The sequence below is a fragment of the Manihot esculenta genome, chromosome 1, assembly GCF_001659605.2.
Source record: "Manihot esculenta cultivar AM560-2 chromosome 1, M.esculenta_v8, whole genome shotgun sequence".
Taxonomy (NCBI): Eukaryota; Viridiplantae; Streptophyta; class Magnoliopsida; order Malpighiales; family Euphorbiaceae; genus Manihot; species Manihot esculenta.
Genome location: NC_035161.2, coordinates 1,538,956 through 1,552,515, shown reverse-complemented (window position 1 = coordinate 1,552,515; position 13,560 = coordinate 1,538,956). Strand labels below are relative to the sequence as shown.

Genomic DNA, 13,560 nt, shown 5'->3' with positions numbered 1-13,560 from the left:
ACAGGGAGAAGGCTAGGAGTCTCCTAGAAATAATTTGGGAGACACAAGTCTGCAGATTGTAGCTCTCAATGCACTTCTCTTAAAGCTGCTGCCACTCCCTCCTGCTATCGGCGTTAGACTGCCCCAGCAACTTCTAAAAGATTTGGTTGACTCCAACCTTCACCTGAGCTCGCTGGGCGTTGGGTCTTTTGTGCGCCCCACAACCCAATTCGACCTTGTTTCTGTCTAACGCCTGACCAAGTCGAACGACCCCCTTTCTGTCTTGGCTGGCTTCTAGGCTCCTGAGCATCTTCGAGCCTGCTTGCTTTTGGGCCGCCAACTACTCTCCAGCGGCCAACCAGCCTTACAGTGTACCAGTTCTGTCTTAGTAGAATATATTTTTTTTAAAAAAAATATTTTTTATATATTTTTTCGGTATTTAATTTTAATATTAAAAATAAGGTCAATAAATTTATATAAAGATTAATAATACTTTTAAAATTTCAAAAATAATTTATTTTTCTAAAAAATACGTCATCTTCCTTAAACAAAGCTAAATTTTAGCAAAAATATATTCCATTTGGTATATTATTCTAAAATTTTTAAAAATTAGAAAATATAAAAAATATTTTTTATAAAACAGTCGAAAATTAAGAGTTTGTTTGATTTTTTTAGAGATGAAAAAAAAAAACATTCTTAAAAATATTATTTAAAATTTTTAAAAAATAATTTAAATATATTTTGAGTATAATTTAGTCGGAAGAACACTAAAATAATAAAAGTTTTACAAAATGTTTTTTTCAATAGTATTTAAAATAATATTTTTTAAAAAAATATATATATATATTTTAAATATATATATATATTACATCACCTTCTATTTATAGAAAATAAATATTGAGCACTACAATTTATAAGGATCTCAACGGGAGTTTCCAAAACCGTAATGAACAGCTCTTTATTATGAGGACACAACTGCCACATAAGTTAGGTTTCGTATATGGATGTCATTAGAGCTTAGATTAAGCATGATGTGATTGATATATTTTCTAATTCTTATATTCTCTTTGTAAAAAATAATTTGTTTATAAAAATATTTTTAAAAAATAAAAAATTGATAAATTTAAATTTAATATTAATAAAATATCTTAAAATTCAGAAAAGTTATTAAAATTTTCAAAATAGTAGAAGTCATTTTTAAAATAATTTAATTTTTTAATAAAAAAAAATCTCCATAAATATTTTAAACATAAAAAATACTAAATCCGTGTTATATTTTTTTTAATTTTTTTCGCATAAAATTTTTTATTTATTTATTTTCTAATTATATCTGATATTACATAATACTCGTCTAATTATATCTGATATTACATAATGCTCGCCTAAAGTAACTAGTGAGCTGTTATCCTAAAATAGGGACACGTGACAAATATTTAATAAATCTATATGCAATTCAACACGTAAAAAAAAAACTCGAGCGCTTCAGATCGGCGTCAAAACAGGTCGACCTCAGGCCAGACAGAAAATTCAAGCACTTCAGATCGGCGTTAAAACAGATCGGTGTCAAGTCAGACAGACTCATCCACTTAACTTATGCTCCGTAAGGAAGTTACTGTTAACCATTACAATCCAATAAATTTCCTTTACTTCTGCGATCATGGAATTTTCGATTAATTAGTCGATAAAGGTCTCTTATCAACGAACCAGTTAAATCATCATCAGATTATTAAGAAATGCTACATTTATTTTTATTTTTATACGGTATAAAAGAAGAACAATTACAAAAATAAAAATATGCTATTATTTCACATAACTACTCTTGAGCTTTAAATATTATACTTACCATTCTCTTCACTTTATTGACTTAAGCGTCAGAGTGGCCGTCGTAGGTATCAATCACCTCATGTTTTCTGTCTTACAGGTCTAACCAGTCATAACACAATTTTATTTCAACCACGTTATCATTTTAATTTCACTAATATCAATAACTATATTAAAATATTAAATTTTATTAAATATTAAGCGTCGTCTTATATACTCATTCAAAAAATAATAACTAATACAAAATTATTTTAAAAATAAGGTAAAATTAAATATATTATAATAGTCTATTTATACGTATATAATATAAAAAAAATTAAATAATAATTTTAAAATAATTATAAAAAATAAAATAATAAAAAATTATTTTAAACATAAAATAAAATTAAATACATTATAATAGTGGATTCATATATTATTATAATATAAAAAAATTGAATAATAATTTTGAAATAATTATAAAAAAAATTATGAGATGGAATGGTATATATATATATTTTTTGAAATAACTGAAATTTAAATTAGTGGAAAATTTTGTATAAGAACAGTAATATGCTATGGAACAGTCTCATATAATCTATGAAATTCTCCAAGTGATGATGATGAGGAAGATCATAATAATGAAATTGATAATGTTGCTAAAAATTTGTGGGATTGGAGTGTTAGGGAGCAATTACCATAAGCCTACGGCCCCAATCACATGGAACTTATTTAGCGTTAGTCAGATGGAGCCGACAACTTTGCTTTAACAAAAGTCATCTTTCTTATTGGGAGCGTCCTGTAGGCTTCACTTCTCTTCCACCACATTTTCAAAAATCAAAATTTAATTTTTTTTTATTTTAAATTTGAATTTTTTTAAAAAATAATTTTAAATATGAATGTAATGATGATGAGGAAAACCATATTAATTATATTAAGAGACTTCACATCATTAATTGGTGAAATTGTGTAGATCTAACCCTGCTTGGGTTACTTTTTAACTCTGGTTAAGTTGAGGAGCGTACATATTCTGATTCATGTGTTTACATCTCTAGCAGTTTGCTCCAGCTCAAAAACAACATTAAAAAATCGGAATTGTTTATTTATAAAAGGACCAAAATTATTTGTAGTGTTTCACTGTTGGATAGAATATGTCTTTTATTTTATAGATTCCACTTACATAATGCCACGTGAGAGATAGGCCCGCAATATTTGAACATTATTGGAAGAAGAGATTCGGAGAATAGAAATGGGTACACTTGATCTAATCTCAAGGATGAGGGGATGGGTTGTACTTGTGGATCACTGATTGTGTGCCCATCTCTGAGTTTTATTTTATTTTAAACCCTTTTTCTACTTCATATATATATATATATAATATTATATGGGATTTTAACAAGTATTAGCTGCAAAGTAAGAGCCGCTGACAACAAAGCATCTTGTTTGTTTAATCATTTCATTCATCTCTCTCTCTCTTAATCATCATCTTCCTCATAATTCGTCATCTCCATTCATTTCTCTTTCTCTCTCTCTCATACTTTTGCAGCAGTGCAGCGCAGTTGATGTTGATGATGATGATGATGCCCTCCTTCTAATCTTCCTTTTCTTCTTTACTGCTGGCTTCTTTTTCATATCATTCTTTTTTTTTTTTTTTTCCTCTTATTATTAGTTAAATAAAAGGGTAAAAAAAATCCAATCTCAAGACAGCACTAACTCATAGGTATTCTCTCTTTCTGGCTTTATCTTTTCCAGTTGTCTACTACTCACCCCTCGTTCTTTTAACATCACCTCCTTCTTTCACCAAACTTCTCTTGTTTGTTATTCCTCTCTCATCTTGTTGTTTCAATTGCCCCCATTGAGGTCTCAGGTGGCTGACTGCGAGGGAGGAAAAGAGGAGGTGGAGAATCATATCCCAGTTAATTGTTGCGGATGAAGGGAGATCAACAAATATCATTGCTGCTGGATTGAAAGTGAAGTTTGATTTCATCGAGAGAAGATGCAGCAAGGTGGGATTCCTATCCAATCCCAATATGGAGCACCGCCAACTGCTTCTGCAACTGGTGCACTAAGCACCCACATGCTGCTGGCTGCAGGAACCGACCAATCTCAACAGCACCAGCAACAGCAGCTGATTGTAGAAGAGGCCTCCCCCATTAGCAGTCGACCTCCTGCAACTACTGGGAATTTGGATGAATTCATGAGGCTGTCCGGTAGCGGAGATGAAGCAGATCGAGCGGAAGGTATTTCAAGCAGCAACAGATGGCCCCGTCAAGAAACTCTCGCTCTTCTTCAAATTAGGTCTGATATGGATGCCGCCTTTCGTGATGCTACTGTCAAGGGTCCCCTCTGGGAAGATGTTTCCAGGTACTAAATACTTCCGATTCATCATATTTTCTCACTTTTTCTCCCTTTTTCCTTCCCCAAAAAAAAAAAAAAAAAAATGGAGATTAGTTTCCGTCATCTTAACTGTTATAATTATTCTTTAAAAAAAATTTATAAGTCAAACTCTATGGTATTGCAGTGGGAATAATATGAGGGAAGGAGCTATTCTTTGATCAGATCTCCATCTCTCTTGTTCTGCAATCAGACGCACATGGCTTCTATCTAAGGCTCTTACATCACTCATTATTTCTTATTAACAAAATTTGCCACTTTTTCTTATTTAAACATTAGATAATTTTTATTGGAGAAAGACAAGAGATCGGTGGGCCTTTAAAGCGAGGGAGGTTCTCATCATCTTCTTCCTCTGGTCCATAAAATTAAATAAAATTGGAGTGAATTTAATATACATAAAACCCGGCAAAAGGCAATTTTTGTGATGCGTATCATTAATTCAATTCTACAAATTTTATATTTTGCCAATGACGATAGTATTTTATTGGGTTGGCGTATTGCACAGGAAGCTGGCGGAGATGGGATACAAGAGAAGTGCCAAGAAATGCAAAGAAAAATTTGAGAACGTCCACAAGTATTACAAGCGAACCAAGGAAGGACGAGCTGGTCGTCAAGATGGCAAAAGCTACAGATTTTTCAGTCAACTGGAGGCTCTACATAACATCAACAGTAACACTTCAACTACATCCCTCAATCTTGTCTCAGCTTCTCAACCGGTGGCTACCACAGCCACTACCCTAGATGTTGCTCCTGTTTCCGTTGGGATCCCTATGCCTGTCTCCTCCGTTAGAATTCCACCTTCAACTGTCGGCATGTCCTCCTCCTCCTCCATGTTCCCTCCAGATTTGGCCGCAACTATGGCACCTGCTGTTCCTGTACCACCCAGGCCGTTAGCAGGAATCAGCTTCTCCTCAACTTCAGATGGCTCTTCTTCTTCTTCTGGATCCCACGAGGATGATGAGGATGACGACGATGACGATGACGATGTTGATAAGCCAACCAGCGTTGCCGCTGGTTCAAGCCGCAAACGTAAAAGGCATTCTTCTAAAGGAGGTACCCGCCGAATGATGGAGTTCTTTGAGGGCCTTATGAAACATGTTATACAAAAGCAAGAGGCCATGCAGCAGAGTTTCCTGGAGGCCATAGAGAAGAGAGAACACGACAGGATGATAAGGGAGGAAGCCTGGAAAAGACAAGAACTTGCCAGACAGAGCCGCGAGAATGAGCTTGTGGCTCAAGAGCGGGCCATTTATGCTTCCAGAGATGCAGCAATAATTGCCTTTCTACAGAAAATTACTGGCCAAACCATTCAGTTGCCTTCACCTGTAACAATTCCAGCAGTCCCACGACCAGCACCCCCATCACAACCACAAACTGTGTCATTGGCACCCGTAGTCACCGTCTCAACCCAACAGCCACCACCCCCACAACCGCAAGCACAACCGGACCGATCACCACTGCCCCAACAAGATAAACAACAGCAGCACCAAGTAGTCCATCATCAGCAGTCATCCATTTCCTCGGAAGTAGCAGTGGCATTCCCAGAACAAGAGGTACCACCGCAGGAAATTGGTAATATTGGGAGCCTTGAACCTACCTCCTCAAGATGGCCAAAAGCAGAAGTACTAGCACTTATAAAGTTGAGGAGTGGGCTTGAATCCAGATACCAAGAAGTGGGGCCCAAGGGCCCACTTTGGGAGGAAATCTCCGCTGGGATGCATCGGATGGGTTACAAGAGGAATGCCAAGAGATGCAAGGAAAAATGGGAGAACATCAACAAGTACTTCAAGAAGGTCAAGGAAAGTGACAAGAAACGCCCTGAAGATGCCAAGACCTGTCCCTATTTTCACGAACTAGATGCACTTTACAGAAAAAAGATACTTGGCAGCAGTAGCGGAGGTGCTGGCGATGGTAGCACTACCAGTAGTAGCTTTGCCAACCTGAATAGGCCACCAGAATCGCAGCAGCAGGCAAGCATGATATCAGATCCTCTTCCACCTACAAAGCCCGAGAGTAGGAGTGAGGTCTCAGCCACAGTGTTGGTGCAAGCCTCTGATTCACAAACTAAAATGGGTAGTGGAGCAGATATCAATACAGTTTTGCCTGGAAGCCTCTTTGGAGAAGGAAATGGAGGAGCAACGAAGGTAAATTTTTTTTTTTTTTTTTTTTTTTTTGCCTTTAAGTATTTGAAGAACGCTCACCCATTGGTGTGCATTGATTAATTCTTGCTTCCATATTGAAGCCAGAAGACATCGTGAAAGAGTTTATAAAACTGCAGGGGATGCAAAGACAACAGCAAATACAGTTGATGTTGCATGACTACGAGAAAATGGAGGAAGGTAATGAGAGCGATAACACAGAGCAAGAGGATAATGAAGATGGTATGGAAGACGTCGACTGCAATGACAACGACGAGGACGAGGACGGTGTCGAAGATGATGATGAACGGCAAGAAGAGAGAAAGATGGCATACAAGATAGAATTTCAGAGGCAGAACACAAACGCCTCTAATGGAGGAGGAAACGGAACACCCTCTTTTCTTGCGGTGGTTCAGTAGCCTCACCGACATCCTCAGCTTCCCAAAACGTACCATATGCACCAAGTACTTTCGAAGCTCGAACAAGACATCTAACAATTGAGTTGAAACTCTGACAACCTTAATTCTTCACTTTGAAATTTTCCCTTTTCTTTTCCTTTCCTTTCCTTCTCTTCCGTCCTTTTCCTTCCATTTCTTCTTATCCAGAAAATTTCATTGTCATCCTCGTTGATCTGTTAAATTTTTTTTCCCCATTAAATCTTCTTCCCAATACACTTATATGATCACTTATTTCAATTTATTTATTAATTTGTTGTTGAATAAAGGACCGTTTCAAGGTAACCAGAAGATTGATTTAAAGGAAGACCAAATAAGCTTGCTTGCTTGCTTGCCTATGATTGTGAGACTGAGAAGCAAAGACAGCAAGAGATGAAATGGCAGAGAAATACAAGTAATCTATGGTAATGTATGTTTGGGTACGCCTTCGATAAAGGGTTACCTCATTTTATCTGTTGTTTCCATTTAATAATATAGTTTCAGTGAGCTGGAATCTAATTAGTTTTCTCCCTTTAAAATTTAATCAAATTCCTCATTCATCCATTCTTCCTTTCGGCATTCTTATTGATTATATATATAGTTATCTATAAAAGATAATATTTAGTATTTTGACCAATCGATTGAGTGTGAATTATAAAAATATTATATATATGATTATCTAAAAGAGATGATGTTTAGTAACTATGCCTAGAATGAAATACTAAACATTATTGAAACTATATTATTATAAATAATTTTTTTTATAATATAAAAAATATTATATATATAGTTATCTAAAAGAGATAATGTTTAGTAATTATGGCAAGAGAACAAATCACAGTACAAATCACTTTTCGCATAAAGAAAATATTTTATTTGAAATATTTATGAAAAGAAAATGTATAAGCCACAGAAAAATTCATCACTGATTATCCTTTTTCTATCACTAAAACCTTCGATCACAAATTTCCGACAGATAAAAAATCCGTCTACCCTTATTGGTACTTTTTTTGCAACCAATTTTCTAATGTCTTTAAATTTATTGGCATTAACAATACAAACTGCAACATTAATTTTAACAACGCCAAATAGTGGTCCCTCCTATTGAAGCTAAATTTTAACCACTTTCAAATGAATTTTTTCTCAATCATCTATCACAATCTGTTGCAAATTTGACAATATCCCTTGTAAATTTTATTTATTTATTTATTTTTAAATATCTTTCATTATTTCTATATAATTTTAGAATAATCATGTGATACTCCACTAGTTTTTGTTAATTAGATATGTACCTTGGAGCCGGATTATGTAATGTGGTAATTGTAAATATTATTCTGTAAATGGCAATAAAATTATTTAATTATACATATATTTTACTTATCATTTAAATATTTGTCTATTAATTATTATTAATAATTCAATTCAGAATATGAGTGATATAATACACTAGTGTGTTTTAGTTAAAGATGCCTTACTGGATTTCATCCATCCAAATAGATTGAACATGTGACGCTGAAATATTAAACATGTGGAGTTTACTTTTGTCTATATTCAAATATCTAGATCATAATAATGTATATAATCTATTGATTTGAGATGGCTTGATTATCTTATGGATAAGTAATTTGAAACTGATTCCACTTGCATGCTTATACTATATATGAGTATATCAACGTGTGTTAGCTTAAATTAGTTATGCAGAGAGGTTGATGTTCATTTAAGATGGGTTTCATTATCCTAAGTAAAAAAGGGCAAAAGTCCTATATCTCTTTAATTGTTTTTGATATGGAAAGTTTATCGTCAAGATAGTTGATAGCGGTTGTCGAAACCGTAAAAAATAATCTATTACTATTCAACAATTAAGAACCGCAGATAGTGGTAATAGGGTCGAATCTACACACTATGACTTTTCTAACAATGACTTTGGCAAATTAACAATAAAAATAAAATAATGGGGGTAGTTTTTTTTATGATGATGAACTAAAACTAAAACTGAAATAATATAAGAAATCAATAATTAAAAGATGAGTAAATCTGATAAAAAGACTCTAGTTGAAGTGTACGATCCATTTCAGTTTGAGAATTGATCATTGATACTTTGATTCTTTTATTTATTTTAATAAATTAGTTTAGGTTGTGGAAGACGCTTCTCACAACCAAATCTCTCTTTAGATTTAGATTGATTAGTAAATGTTCGCTAATCAAACATTAATTAACAAGTCGCCAAGGAATGTCCTTGGAGGTTTTTACTTTTCAACTGTTAACTACTTTAAGAAATAGAGAGACCTAATTCTAACTTAGCCAATCGCGTGGTGAGTTAGATCATGCAACCTCTTAGTTGTTATGCTAATTGTTACTTGCGTTTGAATAATCTAAGCAATTACGGACCTGAAATATTCAAACTAACAATATATTACTTTGCAATTAAAAGCAACGGGCCTATTGATCCTAACAGTAAGACAATAATAATATGAAGAATAAAGTTGCATAAATACTGAAAAATAGAAGATTGACAATAGAGTTTCAGATCTTCCAATTCACAATTAAATTGAAATTTCTCCAATTTCAACTAGAAGAAAATGTATTTAACCACTCATGGCTAGTAAAGAATACACAAAGAGAAAAGAAAGAAGAAAAGAAGTCGAGTTCAGTGCTGCTGAGGCTCTCCCAATTGATGATGTGCTGCTGCTGGTTTGCTGCCCCTTTTATAGATGCAAAACCCTCGATCAGTCCCTTATGAGATGGAATTCCTTTTTGATTTAGTCTTTGATTCCTTCCTTAATTGTGTTTCTTCATAAATAGACTTTCTTGAGTGAATGAATTTTTTTTTACAAAGTTTCTAATTTGTTTCAGATGTGTCTTAGTGTGTTTGAGATGGAATAGAACTCTTGAAATTTGAATTTTGGTGTTTTCTGCTATTTTGCTCTTTTCTATTCTGTGATGATAGATTTGCCCAGTGATTTAGGCAAATCGTTTGCCCTTATCGCGAGTCTGTGCCGTTCTTCCCTTCTTTATTCTACGATAATCGATTTGCCCTGTGATTTGGGTAAATCACTTCTCGCACATCAAAATCTTGAGTCTCAGCTTCTTACTTCCATCTACTTGTGCAGCCTCCTTGGCTATTTTTAGGAGTGATTTGCCCAAATTGCTTCTGCCAAATCAACTCTTCATGCATTTTAAGCCATTTTTCATTCTCCATCTTTTTCTATAAAATATTTTAAAAGCACAAAATTAGCTAGAAAATGTATATTTTAACATCAATAATAATAGTAAAAATGTGGCTAAATTATGCTTGATCAATAATTATTCCATTCTCCGTGGATTCGACCATACTCACTATAACTATAGTTCATAATTATTAGAAAGAGTAAGATTTATTTTTGGCGGATTCAATATCCCCTAAATTTTGGCGTGGTTGTTAGGGAACGATGATTAACTCATTTTATATTATAAATGACTAGGTCTGGTCAAATAGAAGAGCTTCTTTTTTATCTTGAAATTGAGAGAATTGCACAAAGCCTGAGAAAAGAAGCAAAGCTGAAACAGGTCATTGTAGCACGTCTAGAACAATGGAAGAAATAGCATCAACCACTGAAGAAAAAACATTAGCTAAAGACGCTCTCATCGCTGAAGAAGAAGCGCCACCAATAGTTGTGAATCATCTTGCACCACCACTAAGGAACTAACTTGCCATGGCTAAAGAAAGGACTCTTTGAGAATTAGCAATAGCCCCAATTGACAAATCTCCCCTTTGCATAAATTATCAACCTTTATGGGGAGACTTTGAACTGAAGTTAGGGCTGATACACCTCTTACCCAAATTCTATGGGAAGGAGAATGAGGATCCTTATAAACATCTCAAGGCATTTTATGTCATGTGCCTAAGCATGAGACCATAGGGAGTGACTGAGGAGAAAATTAAATTACGTGCTTTTCCCTTTTCTTTAGAAGATGTAGCTAAGGATTGGTTATTTTACTTACCCTCAAGTAGCATTGACTCATGGACGAAGATAACGACTATGTTTCTAGAAAGATTCTTTTCAATCTCCTGAGCTATTGCCACAAGGAGAGAGATCACTAAGATATGATAAAAGGACATAGAGACACTGCATGATTATTGGGAACGGTTTAAGAAACCATGTCCCAACTGTCCTAGTCATGACATATCGATCGATCTTTGATCCATTACTTCTACTAAGGATTGTAGTCTATGGAGAGAAAGATGATGGATGCAGCAAGTGGTGAGGCCATAGGACAGAAGACTGCATGAGCAGCTCGAGTGTTGATTTCTACCATGGCATCCGCATCTCAACAATTTGGAGATACACCTGAGCCTAGAAGGTAGGTCAGTGAGGTGAACACGTTAGGGTAGTAGCCCAAATATCAGAATTGACCACCTAGATTAAAGCTTTAGTCGTAGGGAACAAATAACCAGCTCGTGTTTGTAATATGTACTCATCCAAACCACCCTACTGACATGTGTCCGAACTTGCAAGAAGATGATCAATGACAGTTAAATGCAGTTGGAGGGTATCAGGGCTCACAACAATGGAATATGACTCATATTCAAATACATACAACCCAAGTTGGAGGGACCATCCTAATTTTTGGTATGGCACAACTCCAAAGCAATTCCAACCTCGGGCATCTCAAACACAGGCAACACCTCCATCAAAACCAGGTATGTCTCTTGAGGACACAGTTACATCACTTACTATAAACACCCATCAATTTCAACAGGAAGTAAAAGCAAGTATTCAAAATCTGGAGAATCAAATGAGTCAACTTGCAACTTTCCTAAGCCAGATAAAGTCTCAAGGGAAGCTTCCGTCTCAAACGGTAGTGAATCCTAGGCAGAATGTCAGTGCAATAACTATGTGCAATGGGAAAGAGATACAAGACGTGCATAGTCCGACTAGGCGAGGTCACAACAGAAAGACAGAATCAGGGTTGAAAATTGCTGAAGGCCAACATAGGACAAAGCTAGTATAAGAGGCCGACAAAGGTCTGCTAGAACAAGTGACCATATACCCCTGGTTCCCTGAAAGTTTAGCCAAGTCTAAAAAGGGTAAGAAAGAAAAAGGACAAGCGACCATAAACCCCCCATTCCCTGAGAGGTTTGCCAAGCCTAAAAAGGATAAGGATGAAAAAGAACTTCTTGAGACGTTTTGCAAAGTTGAGGTAAATATCCCATTGCTGGATGCAATCAAACGAGTGTCTCACTATGCTAAATTTCTGAAGGATTTGTGCACCAATAAAAGGAAATTAGCCAGGCACGAGAGGATAAGAGTAGGGGAGAATGTTTCGGCTGTGTTGCAAAGAAAGTTACCACCCAAGTATAAAGACCAAGGTATATTTGCCATTTCATATAAAATTGGCAATGTGGGGATCCATAGAGCTATGTGCGACCTTGGAACTTCCATCAATGTTATGCCCTTGTCAACTTATAATTCTTTGAATGCTAGTCCATTAAAAAAGACAGGGTTGATACTCCAATTGGTTGACCGGTCTGTGGTCCATCCAGAGTGTGTTCTTGAGGACATTTTAGTCGAAGTCAGTGAGATAGTCTTCTTGCTGATTTTTATGTTTTAGACATGGGGGAAGAAAAATCTTACAACTCTTCTAACATATTGCTCGGAAGGCCCTTCCTTAGCATGACAAGAGTAAAAATCGTGTATGATGGCATGCTTTCTATGAAGTTTGATGCTAAGGTTATAAAATTTAATATTTATGAATCCATGAAATACCCCACAAATGTGTCCTCTGTCTATGGGATAAATGTTATTGATCCTTTAGTTGAGGAAATGCTTGATTTAACCTACGATGGACTAACAAATTTTGCGGGTACCACACTCACAGAGTGTGCAACGCTCAATGCTCTGACTGATTCCATGTCCCGCAATGACCGGTCATCTCTAATTGCTCTACCTGACTCTAATACCAAACTTCTTCCTTTTATTGTGCAGGCACCCAAGCTAGAACTGAAGGAATTGCCCGGCCACTTTAAATATGCATATTTAGGTGAACATGAGACTCTTCCGGCCATAATATCCAGCAAGTTAACTCCCAAAGAAGAAGAAAGATTGATCGAGGTGTTAAAAGAGTACAAGTTAGCAATCGGTTGGACAATCACTGATATTAAGGGGTTGAGCCCATCAACATGTGTAATACCCGGCTAGACTCCGGTATCGGAATTCCTACCGTCCGGTGGAATCTCGGATGTCGGAAGCCTCTAGTAGGGTAGAAACATGTTTTCATAAAATGTTTTAAGGTATTTCATGGTTTTAAGTAAAATGGAAATGAGTTTTTGCATGAAAACAACCTTGAAGGAAAACTCAGGTTCGGCCGCCGAACATGCATGCCTTCGGGAGCGCTTTTAGGCCCCCGAAAGCATAAGTGAGGGAAGTCCAGGTTTGGCCGCCGAACATGGCATGCATGCGGAGGCACGTTCGGCCCCCGAACGTGGCCTGGCCAGCCACTATAAAAGGGTCCCTTAGCCGAAAACGGGCGAGCTTTTTCCCCATTTTCGGCCAAGGTGAGCTCTCCGCCGTCCCTCACCGATCTTGAGTTCTTTCCTTCCAATGTTACTCGATTTTCATGAGTTTTTACTTTGTTTTGAAGATTTCCAAGTTTTGAGTAAGTTTTGAAGCTTTGAAGTTCAAGGGAACTCAACCCCTCCCATCTCCGAGTTAGGTCGTCTCTCTCTCGATCTCCACGAGGTAAGAGCTGATCTTAAGCTCATTACATGTTTTAAGTAAGTTTTAAGTGGATTTATGGGGTAGAATGCATGTTTAGCTTATGGTTAGGTTTATGGG

The 13,560-nt window shown here is 35.9% G+C and overlaps 2 protein-coding genes across 6 annotated transcripts; both read left to right on the top strand.

Moving 5' to 3' along the window:
* The first annotated feature begins 3,189 nt into the window (after window positions 1–3,189).
* On the top strand, window positions 3,190–7,309 carry LOC110624078 (trihelix transcription factor GTL1). 5 transcript variants are annotated; one of them, XM_043950456.1, is made up of 4 exons: window positions 3,190–3,499; window positions 3,647–4,143; window positions 4,679–6,317; window positions 6,416–7,309. In XM_043950456.1, the coding sequence occupies exons 2-4, from the start codon at window positions 3,776–3,778 to the stop codon at window positions 6,728–6,730; spliced, it is 2,322 nt and encodes a 773-aa protein (XP_043806391.1). In that variant the 5' UTR covers window positions 3,190–3,499; window positions 3,647–3,775; the 3' UTR covers window positions 6,731–7,309. The 5 variants fall into 5 exon arrangements, with proteins under 5 accessions (XP_043806391.1, XP_021624857.1, XP_021624849.1 ...); XM_043950532.1 differs by lacking the exon at window positions 3,190–3,499 and adding an exon at window positions 4,301–4,388 and having other exon boundaries at window positions 4,002–4,143; XM_021769165.2 differs by lacking the exon at window positions 3,190–3,499 and having other exon boundaries at window positions 3,506–4,143; window positions 6,452–7,309.
* A 3,984-nt stretch (window positions 7,310–11,293) lies between these two features.
* On the top strand, window positions 11,294–12,337 carry LOC110623899. Its single transcript, XM_021768924.1, has 2 exons — window positions 11,294–11,694; window positions 11,794–12,337. Exons 1-2 carry the CDS (start codon window positions 11,294–11,296, stop codon window positions 12,335–12,337), a joined length of 945 nt encoding a protein of 314 aa, XP_021624616.1.
* The last annotated feature ends 1,223 nt before the right edge of the window (window positions 12,338–13,560 follow it).

Coding starts and splice junctions, on each gene's coding strand:
- LOC110623899 (XM_021768924.1), top strand. CDS start 11,294: ATGGAATATGACTCATATTCAAATACATACAACCCAAGTTGGAGGGAC. Junction 11,695..11,793: donor AACAGAAAGACAGAATCAGG/GTTGAAAATTGC, acceptor GTTCCCTGAAAG/TTTAGCCAAGTCTAAAAAGG.
- LOC110624078 (XM_043950456.1), top strand. CDS start 3,776: ATGCAGCAAGGTGGGATTCCTATCCAATCCCAATATGGAGCACCGCCA. Junction 4,144..4,678: donor CTCTGGGAAGATGTTTCCAG/GTACTAAATACT, acceptor CGTATTGCACAG/GAAGCTGGCGGAGATGGGAT. Junction 6,318..6,415: donor GAAATGGAGGAGCAACGAAG/GTAAATTTTTTT, acceptor TCCATATTGAAG/CCAGAAGACATCGTGAAAGA.